Source organism: Phalacrocorax aristotelis, chromosome 4 (genome assembly GCF_949628215.1).
Source record: "Phalacrocorax aristotelis chromosome 4, bGulAri2.1, whole genome shotgun sequence".
Classification (NCBI taxonomy): Eukaryota; Metazoa; Chordata; class Aves; order Suliformes; family Phalacrocoracidae; genus Phalacrocorax; species Phalacrocorax aristotelis.
Window position 1 is genome coordinate 77,743,162 of NC_134279.1, and position 13,905 is coordinate 77,757,066.

Consider the following 13,905-nt stretch of genomic DNA (forward strand, 5'->3'; position numbering starts at 1 on the left):
AGATTCATTTTGAGAGATCCTTGTACAGTATTGATATGAAACCAGATCAAAACCTAAAACTTCTGTGTTTTAAGGCAGGGGTTTGTGGCCAGGTGTGCTGAGCTCGCTGCCTTAAGAACAAAACTACAAAGGCTGCTCCACAAAACATGGAATTAAGATAACTAAATTATGCTTTATTTGTGCCATTTGTAGTTTTGGTCTAAATGATATGTGGTTTTTTTTAGTAAGAGTTTTATATTCTGCATGTGAATGCTTTACTTTCAGATTGATTACTTCAAGAGAAGTGTATACAAGACTTTATATAAGAATCAGAGTAAACCCACTGTGCACCAACATCAGCTATATCAGTTTACCTGTAAAGAGAATTTATTCAACAGATGCTTAAAAAAACAAACAGAGAGAAAAGTATGTGAGCTATAATTCTCAGAATTTGTAAAGGGCTTGGAGGATACTCTTTAGGAAGGATGAGACAAGACATTCCTAATACATTCCAAAGCTAAAGCAAACTAGAAGGGGTAGCAATAGACACAGGCTTGATACAGAGTGAACGTTTGCACAGACCTCAACACACACAAGCTGAGACTGCTAAATTTCAAACTTGGCAGCATATGTTTAACAAGCTACCAAGTGCAACACGCCTGCAACTTTCTGTGCCTTCTCACCACAGCCGTCGAGTTGCATGATCTTTTGTGGTGTTCAGGAATCCCAGAAGCCATCTGGAAACCCCCTGCTTGGGATAACCCTCCGTGTCTCAACTTTTGAGATCTAATCTGCAAAGCTATCTCCAATTAAATGTTTGAGATCTGGGCTCACAAAGATTTCTTCACCCAAGCTTGAAATCACAGAATTTCAAGAAATCAAGAATTTCAAAATAAACTTTTTAAACTGAATTGTCAGGAATGGATCTTATTCCTACCATGATGTTTCTTCCCTTTGTTCTTTCAGAATTTGAAAACAAACCACTGCCCTTCAGAGAGACTTGTTTTCCATAACAGTGCTTATGCAGCCATCCTTCGTATCGTAAACAGCTGTCAGATCTTGGCCTCTGCTTCTGGTAGTGCTTTATATGGGTTTTATTTCTCAGTAGGCTTCATCAGTGGTAAAGTTCTGGAACCACAACTGTCAAGTGTTGTAACAGCTACTGTACAGTTTAGAAGAAGCATCAATGGGCCTAATTCAAACCAGATACCCCTTAGAACTCGCGTTTATGTTTAGATGACATAAGAGAGAGAGGCTGTATCACCATATGGGGGTTTTGATGATAATAATGATCCTTGCCCACTACTGTGCATTCTTATCCACCCTTTTTGCACTTCCATTAGCCCCTCTCATTGAAAACCCACCACATCTTGCAGCCCCCAGCCCAGAGCCTGGCATTTCAGCTCAAGTTGCAAGGACCGATGCTGGCTCCCTTGCCCGCTCAAGTCCAGTCCTCAGTACCAGCCAGGAATAGTAACCATCAAACAATGATACTGTTTTCGCTCTTAAGTGCCAAAAGGCTCAACAGCATGTCTGTGTCCTGTGAATTCTGGTATGTGCTGCCTGCAATGTCTGTTTCTATATATTCCTGCCAACTGCAAGACTGTATTCAGCTGTGTGATATTCCAGACAACACAACACTGAAAATAACACTGACACTTACCTGAGCTTCCAGTGCCTTCCGATGCACTTCTGGATGTTTTTGGCTGGCTCTGTTTGCTACTTGTTCGTACAGTGACCGAAGGAGGAACAGTGCTGCTGCTGTCTCCACGAATCGTCGAGAGATCCTGCATGCTAAAGCTCCTTAGTCTCTCAGACAGAGCCCCCTGTCCCTAATTAAACAAGCAAGCAAATAACACACATGAAAAAAAAAAGTTAAGATTCCATAGCATATTTTGAGGCTTTCTCCTCCCTAGCTCATTGAAATCCACCAGTACAATAGGAAGGGAAAAAACTGCCTGGTCCAGTAACCTAGAGGGGACAAAAATGAGTTGTTAAAAGCATCATTTCCCTCCCTTCGCTCTTCCTTTTGGAGTGGTCCTACACACAAAGTCTGACCATTCAAACTTTTGATGGCGAGCATCTCTTACTCTTCAGTGCAGTCACCTGAGCTCAGAGCAGCCTTAGACACATCTGAAAGAGCAGGATATTGTTGTATGTTTCTAGTAGGTACTTTTCTTCATTAAGATCTGAGTCAAATATGTGCTTGGCTTCAGAAACACAGTTAAATGGTCTGCATCAAAATAATTCCCTTTTAAAGGTAATCGTCTATTATGAGAATCACCCAGCAGTTCTCAGTCATACAGAGAATTTCCAGAGCATAGAAAATTTGGAATTTTTAGGTAATAAAAAGTTATTCTTAAATGCAAAGAAATATTCCAGTGCTTTTTCATGCAGCTTAAGGAAGAAATAAACTCACATAATAATTTTCTTTCTTTTTGTATTAGCTCTCAATCAAGCAACAAACATATTCCTTGGTGAAAGGAACGTAGCTGTTCTTTGTAGATAATGGGTTGATTAACACCTTTCATTAAAACTACATCCTACCAAAAAGTTGACTAGAAGTATACCTCCTTCTGAATTCTGTAATCCTCATGCTACACCACTGCCCTAGAGCGAGATTGCCAAAAAATACAATTAATACAGAATCTATCTATCCTTCTCTGTTGGCTAAACTAAGTGGCATTCAGAATACAAACAGCATAACTGATAAACAGTACATTCGGGTTTTAACATTTTGTTCAATGGCAAGGGGGAGGGTCTGAGATACACTTCATAGCATATAGTCTTAAAAAAAATACTGAAATAAATACACAGAGCCTGTTTCTAAAATTATTTCTGCTAGTGTAAATTAGGAAAAATCCAATGGACGCTTTGACTGAGGTGAAACCAGAAAGATGGCAAACAACAGGAAATATTGTCCTGTTTACAAAAAGTGGCCAGATAAGGCACATTGTAGCAATTCACAGGCCACCTTCATTTAGACTTGTATTTGTCAAAGCAGTACATACGTGGCAGCATAGCCTGAACACTGCCAGAGGGCTCTAGGTTGGGGCTGGACAGAATGTATCACTGCTCCCTTCTGGGCCACAGATCGGAGTACCATGCCCATAGAACCAGGGTGCAGGTGAGGGTGCAGCAGAGAATACTCTCTGGTGCTGGCCTGGCACAGGGAAGGGACTCACCCTGACCGTCTGCGATCAAAGGCAAGACTGGATGCATTCCTTGCTAAAGCAGTTAGGTAACACCGCCTGTCCGCTAGTGCACTCCCATTGATACATTGGGAAGGCAATGCATTCATCTACCTACAAGTACTAATCTACCAACATCACTTCAGAAATTTTGCATGTGAAGTAATGGAAATATCAGTGTCTGTACCCCATACAAATTCACTAGCATCTTACTTTTAAGGGACTGTAGTAGACGAGGCATCAGGTGCTTAGGACTAGTCACTGCTTGCATTTTCTACATTCAGGAAAACTTCTAGATCAGTAATCTCCCAACTTTTTAGCCTGAAGCTTTTCATACAAGAAAAATGGGTTCAAACTTCCTTCTCAGCTCCATAGTACATCAACTTAACCCTAGGCAGGCTACACATCCTGGACTACAACACTTTTCTGGATCGGCAAGAAGCAAACAGCACATGATGATAACTTCTTCAATGTTGTCCCAAATAACCGTCAGTAGAAATACACTTCACCTCAGAAAAATAAAATGGAACTGTCCTTTGTAGGGCAGAGTCACCTAGGGGAGCTGGGATTTTTCTCCTCATTTCACTGAATCTTTGGTGTCTTAAAAGCTCTCTATGTATACTGTGTTTGGCAGCATTTTGCATTTAGTTTTTCTGCAGGCTATCACAGAGCAGTTTCCACACCCCCACCATGCTCTTCTTGGAGACTTACTTTGCTCTTTCTCATTAGCCTGTTTTACTTTTTAATGTATTTTAAATGGAGGGGGCTTTTTTACTAGTATACCAAGATTTTGGTGGGGTTTTTTTGCTTATTTTATATGGCTGGCAGTGGAGTCCATAGAGCTGATGTTTTGTTAAAATCTCACCTCTCCCATCTCAATCTCCAACCTGCCACAAGAGTTCATGCCTGAATTTTGGCTACTTTTCCTGCCAGTGGCTAAGCCACTTTTGGGACATGTTCTCACTCCAACAGGCATCTCAAGTTTTTCTTCTTAGACCAGTCTAAGGTACAGCTACTCTGTAGTGTACATATGCAACTGTCACTGGGCTGGTACACTAAAATTTCCTTGCATGGCTAGTTAGCTGGGTGTGATCCCACCCGCCCAGAACTCACTGCAGTGCAGTTCTGGGTGGGTTTTGTAGCTTACACTGAATTCTTGCACTGCCACCTTCTCAGGAACTGCTTTAAAGCTAACAGAAGAGATCCTACCCTGCAGTTTGACTACAACAGACAGATCCCTAGCGAGAGCAAGCTGAGAGCAATCAAGCTCACTAAATATTTTGTTGTTGCGGAATGACTGGAGGGTTAGCAACTGATGAGCTGCTGTAACTGGAGTGCTGTATTCCTCCTGCACCACCAGCTCAAGTGTCAGCAGTGCTCAAGTTGTTAACCTCCTCCCAGCTGCTCTGCTCAGCCAGCTAACCCAAATACCATTTCATTCCAGTGAGCAATATATGTATGTGGACATAAGTCAGATTAAAGACAAGACTTATGTGTCAGACCAACCTGGCAGGGAACATGACACTAACGCACCCTTTTGCATTGAAAATGAAGAGGAGATGTTAATACTCTTGCATTTCAACTTGTGGTGTAGCGGTATATAATGATCAAAGGCCGCAGGGACAGCTTTGAAAGAAGGGCCTGATATGTGCCTGTCAACTGTGGGTCCATTACACCAGCATATAACATGTACAACCACAGCCTTAAACACCCAGTCATGGCAGTTGTGCTAAACAACTTTGACTTTCTCCAGGAAAAAAAATTTAAAATTGTCTTTTCTTGATTTTTGCTTTAATTTAACCTGACATAATTATGACAGCAAAAACAAAGGTTGCTCAACACACAGATAATAGCAAAATATTACTGTTCCTACCATTCCACAAAAGTTTGTCCAAATCTCAGAAATGGCAGGGATAGCTAAGGCTCGGGTAGAGTGAGGCCATTGAACACGTGTGAAAGCCTGCTGACTTCCCTTCCATTTATTTTCTTTCAGATTTTTGCACCTTCAGTCTTTATAGGCATAGACTTGATTTAATTGCTCCTAGGGCACAACATAACAACCCCAATTCTTTCCCAGTTCCCACATTTCTACCTGAGTCCAAACAGAAACATGACAAAAATTATGATTACAACAGAATCAGGCTGGTTTCAGAATAAAATGGAAATCTTGTTACCAACCTTAATTTCCCTGTCAGATAAGCAGCTGCTCTATATGAAATCACAAACATTTGAAAAGCCAGCACTGTGAGAGTTTGCACTGCCGTACAGTTTTAGAATAAAGACTTTACCCAGCTGTAACACTTATTATTCCACAGTAAGACTTATAATTTATTAACAAAAGAAAAAAACTAGTTAATAGCTTTATTTCACAAGAGAACATATTTAGCACAGCACACATCTTGGGCCATGTTTGGTTAAAATGATTGTGTGGAAGATGAAGAGCCACTTTCTTGGGGATTTTTGTTTACTGTCTTGGCCATGATCATACAGATGCTCTTCCAACTCCTACAGACATGGGAGATGCCCTAGAAATTTTGGCACACCGTGTGTCTGCACAGAGAAAAGATGCAGGTCCTGAAGCTATGCCTATGCTGCAGGCCAGAGGCATCTTTGCAGTATGTCCGCACGGATCTGGGCTACTTTTATCCTAGAGAGCATGACAGAATATCATGAGAGTCGCTGTGATAAAGTTATTTCACCATGTCAACAGCAAAACAGCATGGTGGTATCGTACAGCCTTTTGAAAATGGAGACTGGGAGGACTGCGGGACTATGGATGACACCACCTCTCTCTCTCCCCTCATTAAACACCAACTGCCTTGTCAGGATGATTGTGCTGGCAGTGTGGGACCTGTATTTTGGGGACTTCATCCCATGGAAGAGGACACAAGCATGAAGTAGTGCTGGAAGACTGAGCCTTACTCTCCCTGGGCACAATTCTGCCTGCCTACACTCAACTTCTACCTCATCCAGCTTCTCCTAGGATACAGACTGTCCCCATAAGCATGGCACTTCTGATCCAACAGACAGTGATCATGCTAGATGGTGAGGTTTTGTGGCAACAAGTGGGAGCAGGTATCTTCCTGTTCCCTGCTCACTATAGTGTACCTGCTCCCAAATTCATCTGATCTTCTTGTCCCAAGGAAATTTCACCCCACAGGTGAAGGTATGGTACAAACTGAAAGCGCACCTCATCAGGCTTCCTTCACCTCTTCTTCTCCCAGGACCCACCAACCTCGTTCTCTCTTTACAGGGCCGGAGAAGGGCCAGGCTGGGCCAGGGCTTGGTGCTACTGAATAGGACAAAAGGCAAATACTAAAAAGGACATGGTCATACATATCACCCCTCAGTAACTGCTATCACTTGGTATCAACTTTATTTAGATTCATGACACTACCAACAGCATTAGGGCATTGCCCATCAAGATGTGGACATTTAAGCTGAGAAGCTCATCTGTGATTCTAAGGGAAGTTAAAGCTCCCATCCATGTGGCACAGTAATTAATCTAAAACTAATTTAGGTATCTGCCTGCATGCTTAGGTCAAAATTGCAACTGAAGTATAGGCATACCTTACTTCCCCACACCTAGCACATTCTCTCCATTTCTGATTTAAAGAGTGGGACAAAACAGTATCAAAATACTGAGCTTTCTTCCAAAGCCCCCTAACCTGCAGGCTACCTTCCTCTAAATGTTGCAGATATCATCATCTCCAGAAATGAACATTAACCTCTGTGGGCCCAGAGCACAAACACTGTTGCAACCAATATTTGCTTGGAAGGATCAGAAATCTTGATCCTTTCCAAAATCTGAAGTCATTATTGTGTCAGGCACTCTAAAAGGCACTCCATCAGAAATCGCTGGAATTGCCTTCATTACTTTGCCTCTCTATAATTAATCCTTGCATTCATATTTGAAGTAAAACTTTTTAGATGGAGATGGATTTAGGAGTCTAGAAGAAACTGGGTTTACATCCAATTGAATTATTCATTAAAAACACTCCACATATGTAGGTAACTTTACATAGGCTCTAGGTAAATAAAAACAAGCACATAATTAAAAAATCTGCAATGTATATAACAAATTCCCATTAAATATGATCTAAATATAAAGAAACAACAGCACCTAGATTTCATCATACCTTCAGTCTGGCAATCTGGAAGAGTTCTGTAGACATTACTTAGGCTTCAGAACACCCCTAATACCTACAAACTCCATTCTGCAGCTGTGGAAACTATAACACAGCATGGCAAAGTGACACAAAGCAGGAACCAAAAAATGTCAAGTCATAAAAGGGAAGCTTTTAATACGGTCAGTGTTAATACAGGATGGCACCTTCTGGTCTTTTGTGTCTTAGGATCAGTAGTTAATGGACAGGCAAGGGAATACTAAGTCACGCTCACCACACCTCAACACAGTGCTAAACCTGTTAATGTTCTCTTCTCTTTTTGCTGTAACTTTGGTTAGCAGTTCTCTTCCACGCTAGCAGACATGTCTGCATGCATGTTACAGCCTCCATCCTGCAGATATTCACTACGGGGTGTAGTGCATGTTCCGTGGATGTCAGTTATCGCTACGGTGTCAGCAGGACTTCCCCAACCACTCCTATCAGAAAATGCTTGCAGAGATGCATCTTCACCTCTGAGCCAACTCCCAGCCTCACTAGCTCCACTGCAACCCCAACTGCCCTAATGGGATCACAGCAGTGGGAGAGAGGCTCTCTTTATCCATTAGTGAGAAAACAACAGCAAACACAGCAGCTTGGCCAATGCAGTAGCAACAACCCGAGTTAGATGGGTTTTCCACATACAAAGCTCCCTTCCTGGCTGCTGGAGTCTCTCTGATTGCCAGCAGAGGACTTGGAAGGCATTTTGCTGATGAGATCAAAGACAGGCTTTTGAAGCTCAGCACGCAGGATCTACTGACTGGAAGTAAAGCAGACGGCATCTGGCCTCAGACCAATCTCAGCTGAAAACAGTTCAAACTAGTCTAATGGGGAAGCAGACATTAGTTAGGGGTTAGTATAAGCACTCAGCAGATTACCTGCCCTTTTCTCTGGTCCAAATACAAGTGTAAATGAAGTAGCTGAGAGACCTAGCAAGGGAAAAAAGAGAGCCATTGTGGCAACCCGCATAAAAGCTTTGAGAATAAGGTCTATTTGAAGCATAAGTAATAGAGGCAAGACATGAGCATGACACTGGGCACCATGTGCAGGGACTCACATACACATAAAAAGCAGGGGCACCCACCTGTGGACTACACCTTTGAACGTAGGTTCTCCCTTCCTCAGCTTTCCCAGAGAGATGGAGAAACCACTCCATAACCCCAGCTGACAGGGTGTTACCTAGCAAGTGTGTTTAAAGAGTAAAGCAAATTATAAACACAACGGGCTGCCACTCTACTTGCACCTGACCTATGCTTCCCACTGGAGGAACCCCCAGTGTCTGGCCACCTCTTTAATCCAGACTTAGGATCATTAAGAACAGAGTCCATTTATGACTAATTTAGGCACGGGATTAGGTGAGGGCCACGTGGCAGTCATTTTAGTCCTGGTGATTGACAGGTCTTCTGAGAAGTAGGGTAGTGCTGGGAATTACTCATGGCAATGAGTGGGAGTTTGCACATGGAAGTGTTATCATGTCTGGCTGCAGGCCCTGCTAAGAGCAAAACCATTGGATTTATGCTCTGAGCACAGGCCTGGGTGAAGGAGGAAATTGCTTCTGCCACCATATGAACACAAATATCCTGCAAGCAATATTCTCATGGCCAAGGCCTGCGTGCCGTGCCTAGACTCGAACAGTTGCCCAGTTTGGAGATGTCAGACAGTACTAAAGACTCAAACGGAAATCAGCTGATATTAATGCTGATGGCGGAAACTTAATTTCATCCACCCTTTTTGTTAGCACAGTTCATTTCCTCTCCTGGGAACTGTTTGCTATTGTCTCTCCCAGCCTGGTCTCTCTGTATAAATTTATTGTTTGGTTCTGCTGTCCTGTGCATTCACTGGCTGTCGTCTGCTTCTTGTTGGCTCTTTCATTGGTGTCTCCAAAGAGGTAAACTGGAAACAGCTACCTGGATTGTAGCTCAAACAGCGCCGGTTTTTTTATTGATTCAGGAAAAACAGATTCTCAAAGACTTAAGAATGAAAGATACATCACACCATGACAGGAACAGACCACAAAATATATATATGTTTCAATTTATTGGTGTAACATAGCTCAGCCATGAGATCTTTGATTTTGGATCCCAAATGGAGATCCTTTAAAGGAAGCTACTTTCAAAAGCAGCATGCTCAGCCCTTCTGAGATAACACTAATGAGTCTCCATAGGTTTCTCAAACTGCATATTCAAAACCACTCCTGACATCCACCACTCTTGGCCTCGCCACAGACCAGGGCACACAGTGTGGCCATTACAGATACGGTACTAAGCAGACTGGACAGGACTGTTCGCTGATACGTTTGGTAAGCAAAGAAACAACCTCCCTCCAAGTGCTGGGATCTCATTGTTACAAAGAGGCTTTATCCAGCCTCTTAAAGGGAAGGATGCTCCCCACTCCTTGTTTCCCTCTTCCCCAATTCAAGCAAAAGCGTAGTTCTCCACTGTCATGCCACAAAAGGCAGCATCTCTCTCCCACACAGGATTTTGCTCTAAACTCCCAGAGTAAATGGGTCTCAATTCTCATGGAAAATTAGGGATCTAAATATTGATTTTCAGGCAGTTGCACTGGCTATAACAGCTAGATGCTAGAAATTAACAAAAACATGCTGTCTGACAAAATCTAAATGATCACCAGGATTTCCCTTAAAATATCCTGGTTTAAAAAAAAAGAAAAAAAAAAAAAATCAGCAAACGCCCTGGGAAACTTCCCAATAAATTTCGTGGGCTAAGGGACCCTAAACTAGTGGAGCGGCAACTCCCCAGGGGGTGGTGAGCCCAAAGGTGGACATGGAAATGAGGTTACCAGACCAGACAGGTGGTTGTTAGCTGAAGCAGTTTGGGAACTGCTGACATTGCACTCCTGAGCATTTAGGAGGTAGATGAGCATAATGAAACCCTCCCGCCTTCGTCTGCATGCCTGGTCTTTTTAACGGATAAACCAGAGAGATTGCTAGCTCTGGCAGCACCACAAGCCATATTTCCCCACGCATGAAAGGCTCCTGGACTGTTTCTCAGACTTATTAGGCACAAACGGGCTTTTCATCGACACCAGTCATGCGTGCCTGCTCCCTCCACCTCATTTATCATCTCCTGCCAAGGCACTGCGCCCACTGCCAGCAGCACACTGTGCCCCACTCCCCTTCCTAAAGGTGGGCTGTACCAAGGGGCACACAACGGGCCACAGCACCAGCTGCTGTGCAAACAGTCCCTGCCCCACGCACAGGAGGGCAGAAGAAGGACAGAGGAAGGTAGGTTATCAGAAACCTCTGGGTTATGATGACCTGTAGGCTGTGGGATATTTTCTGCAGCTCTCCTTTGAAGAACAGAGTTGAGCCTGCAGCTTGGGGATGGTTCAGTGTTTGGGAGGATGATTTGTCTTGGGGGGAATAAAGAATTGGCCTGTTTGGCAGAATGGGTTTGTTCAGGGTGAGGAATAAGGATGCAGGCAAACAGGATTTGGGAAACCCACAAGCTTGAAGGAGAAGTTCAGAGAGCTGGAGGAGAGTATAAAGCTGGTGATGGGAGGGTTGCAGAGACAGAAGGGGCAATGCAGGGCTGGGCCAGGTCTTGAGAAGAGAAGCAGGGAGTAGAAGGGTTGGGGATGGGGGATAGGGCAAGGCAGAAGGTGGTGGGAGGCTCAGGATAACAGGCAGAGGATGTGCAAGTGTTGAGAGTGTGGTGACAGTGAGGGAGTACATGAGGGTGCACTGGAGGAGGCTGGTGCTGCCTCCAAGCCATCAGTACCTCTCCTCACTGCAATCACACACGTGTCCCAGCCGCTTACAGTAGAAACCTGACTGGTGTCAATGAAAAGCCCACTCAGACACAAGCCTCCATCTAATGGCTCTGCTGCCAGCCAAGGCCTTGCACCTGCCCCACTACTAGGGCTTTAACAGCCTTGCTGCTGCTCCCCTTCTGCTGGGACCCAAAACCAGGCTCTGCTTCTCCTCTCCTCTCCCAAGATGAGCTGGAAAGAAGGTGGTGGTCAGTGCCCAGGGCCCTTTGGGAGTAGGAATGGCTGAACTAGTTGGAACTAATTGGAAATGCACAAAGAGCAGCAGGATTTACTGCCCGGTCATCTAATCTGGCCATTTAGGACTGACCCACTTGAAATCACAGCATGTGACAGAATGACCAAGCAATGAGGACAGGATTACAGAGCCCCAAATGAGATTTATGCTCCTTGGTGGGGACACAAGCTGCTGGGGGCAGGGAAAAGATCTGTGCTGAGCACCTAGCAGGGGTAATAAGACCAGATATCCAATGCTCCGGCTGCTTAGAGAGCATTAAAAATAGACTCTCCAGAGAGAGAGAAAACACCCAAGCGAGCCAGCTGGGCAGACTCTGGGTACTTGGGACACTGACAGCTCCTCAGCTCGTAAAATGAATTGGCACAGGCTTGTGCCAGTGTTAGCACACTGTGGAGTCAAAACAAAACAGAGCAGGGGAAGGGAGAGAAGCCCGTGGTTGGCTAAGTAAAACTGTAGGCTATTTAAGATAGAAAAGGGAAAGGGCCGGGGGATTAGTGATAAGGAAGGTGTGGCTGTGTACAGCTTGCAGCAACTTAGCCTGTGGTAAATACATAAGTAGCAGCCTGTCACACACTGACAGCCACATTGTACTGCAAGATAGATAAAAAGAATGAAGAGAAAGGCCTCGCCCGGAGATGTTATCACAAAAGACAAAAGATCATGATGGATCCCGTGGGAGCACAAGATGATCAGTTACCACAGCTCAGACAGAAAGGTAGGGTGAGGGCTATGCACAGTAGGAGGCATGTCTCCAAGTTCAAGAGCCTTTAGACTTAAGCTAATTTACTGAGAACAGCTCTGTACAGAGCACACTTTCAGCCCAGCAGCTCGCTGTGTATTTGCCACCAGAAGTTGCTGATTTGCAAGGTCTGAGGGTTCATTTCTTAATACAAAAGCCTCTTTTCCTTGCCCATTAATCCAAGTGAAGCAGGAAATAAGACAGATCCTCACATTCACTTGCTGGTAAAAGCCACATTTTCCACAGGAGCTGCAGGAGCTCAGTGCTTCTGAATATATGGTCATCTCTATAGGCTCCAATTTTAACATGATCCATTAAAGGCTGAAACCCAATGAATCTGTTCAGGGCTCACTTTCCCATCTACACTCAACACAGGCTAGCTTGATACCCTTAAACCCTGGCATTGGGAAAGCCAGGATAAACCTTAGAAGTAGAATCCTCTTTCCTTCCTCCCTGGAAACTTCCCCTGAAGGACAGCACTGCAGTCTTGTCTGGCACCTGTCAGCTCAAAGTGTTTTCCAGATAATTATTCATTTAAACTTCTCTTAGGCAGGATAATCTAGCTCTGGTAAACCTCCTTCTCAAGTGAGCAAGTAAGGGCATTGCCATACATTTAACAGCAGCTGAAAACCAGAGCAACAGCAGCTGTTACCACCCGTACCCTGCTTGTATAGCTCCTCTCTTGGAAACGGCTCCATTCACAGCAGCAGGGACAGCTAAATGGAGACATGTCTATAGCCGACCCATCACACATCCCATCTGAATACCTGAGGAACCCCAGCTCAGCACTTCTGTACTGCAACACACCAGGCTGTGAGTCACAACTCTCCCTGCCCAAAAGACAACAAATTCAGTCCAAGAAGGGCAAGGGGCAGAAGCTGCTTTAACCATTCCTGACTATTAAACCATGAAGACTGTAAATGTATTAAGGGTGTGGTCCCATGAGCAGCAGGCCTGATCTCTCTACTTCCCAAGACCTGGAAGGAAAGATTTTGCTTTCCTTTCCTCCAGCTATACTCTTCACAATGCAGTTCTGTTCCTTCCCTTGTGCTGGTTCAGGCACTCGAGACGCATTTGTGGGCTCAAAAAAACCCCCCAGTATTCCTTTTCTTTCTCTTTCTGGATTAGCTTTCTGACAGATCAGAGATAAACTGAGGAGGTCCAAAGAGCTGGTGCACAGTAACCTACTGGGAACAGAAGCGTTACCACATTTTGGAGGAGGAGACCTATCAGATCAGCTCATTCTGTCTCTTGGATCTGCACCGAGGCACACAGAAGCAAGCAACTTGCTGGAGGCCACATGCCAAAGTGGTGAAGGAAGCCAGGAGTCCTGTTTTTCCTCACATATTCAGAGTAACTTAAATGTCAAGGTTAAAACAAACACATGAACAGTCCTTGCTTTGTTATAAAAAAATCACTCAATCGATTTAATCAATCCAATAACAACCTCTCAATCTTATCAACAGATCATTTTCCATCTCCCCAAAGTACCGTGCAGGAAAGATTCTTCTGGTCCATTTACAGGTTGCAATATCTCAACTGTTTTCTCTCAAGTTAGGCTGGCAGATGTGCCATACAATACCATGCAAGTCACAGAGTTGCTTTCTTCCAGGACTGAATGGGGAGCTTCATGAACTCATGCAAAACAATGGATTCCTTGTGCCCTGGAGACTCTTCTCCCTTCTACACAGCTTCCCATTGCCACTGGAGCCACATTTCAAGGTAGTGAGAGATTCTTAAGAAAAGGCAGAACAGTGGGGAGAAAAACTGGTGCTGGCTTCATTCAGGTTAAAGAGCTGATGAAGA

General features: G+C 44.1%; 1 protein-coding gene across 9 annotated transcripts in view; it reads right to left on the reverse strand.

The window, feature by feature from the left end:
• REEP1 (receptor accessory protein 1) overlaps window positions 1-13,905 on the reverse strand; it is a 68,716-nt gene that overhangs the window by 19,125 nt on the left and 35,686 nt on the right. For 6 of the 9 annotated variants that reach the window (XM_075092149.1, XM_075092142.1, XM_075092147.1 and 3 more), the window contains exon 6: window positions 1,643-1,811. In XM_075092149.1, the coding sequence (XP_074948250.1) occupies window positions 1,643-1,811 (169 nt within the window). Of the gene's footprint in view, window positions 1-1,642; window positions 1,812-8,211; window positions 8,263-13,905 lie in introns of all 9 variants that reach the window. The other 3 variants (XM_075092140.1, XM_075092145.1, XM_075092143.1) reach the window with 1 other exon arrangement.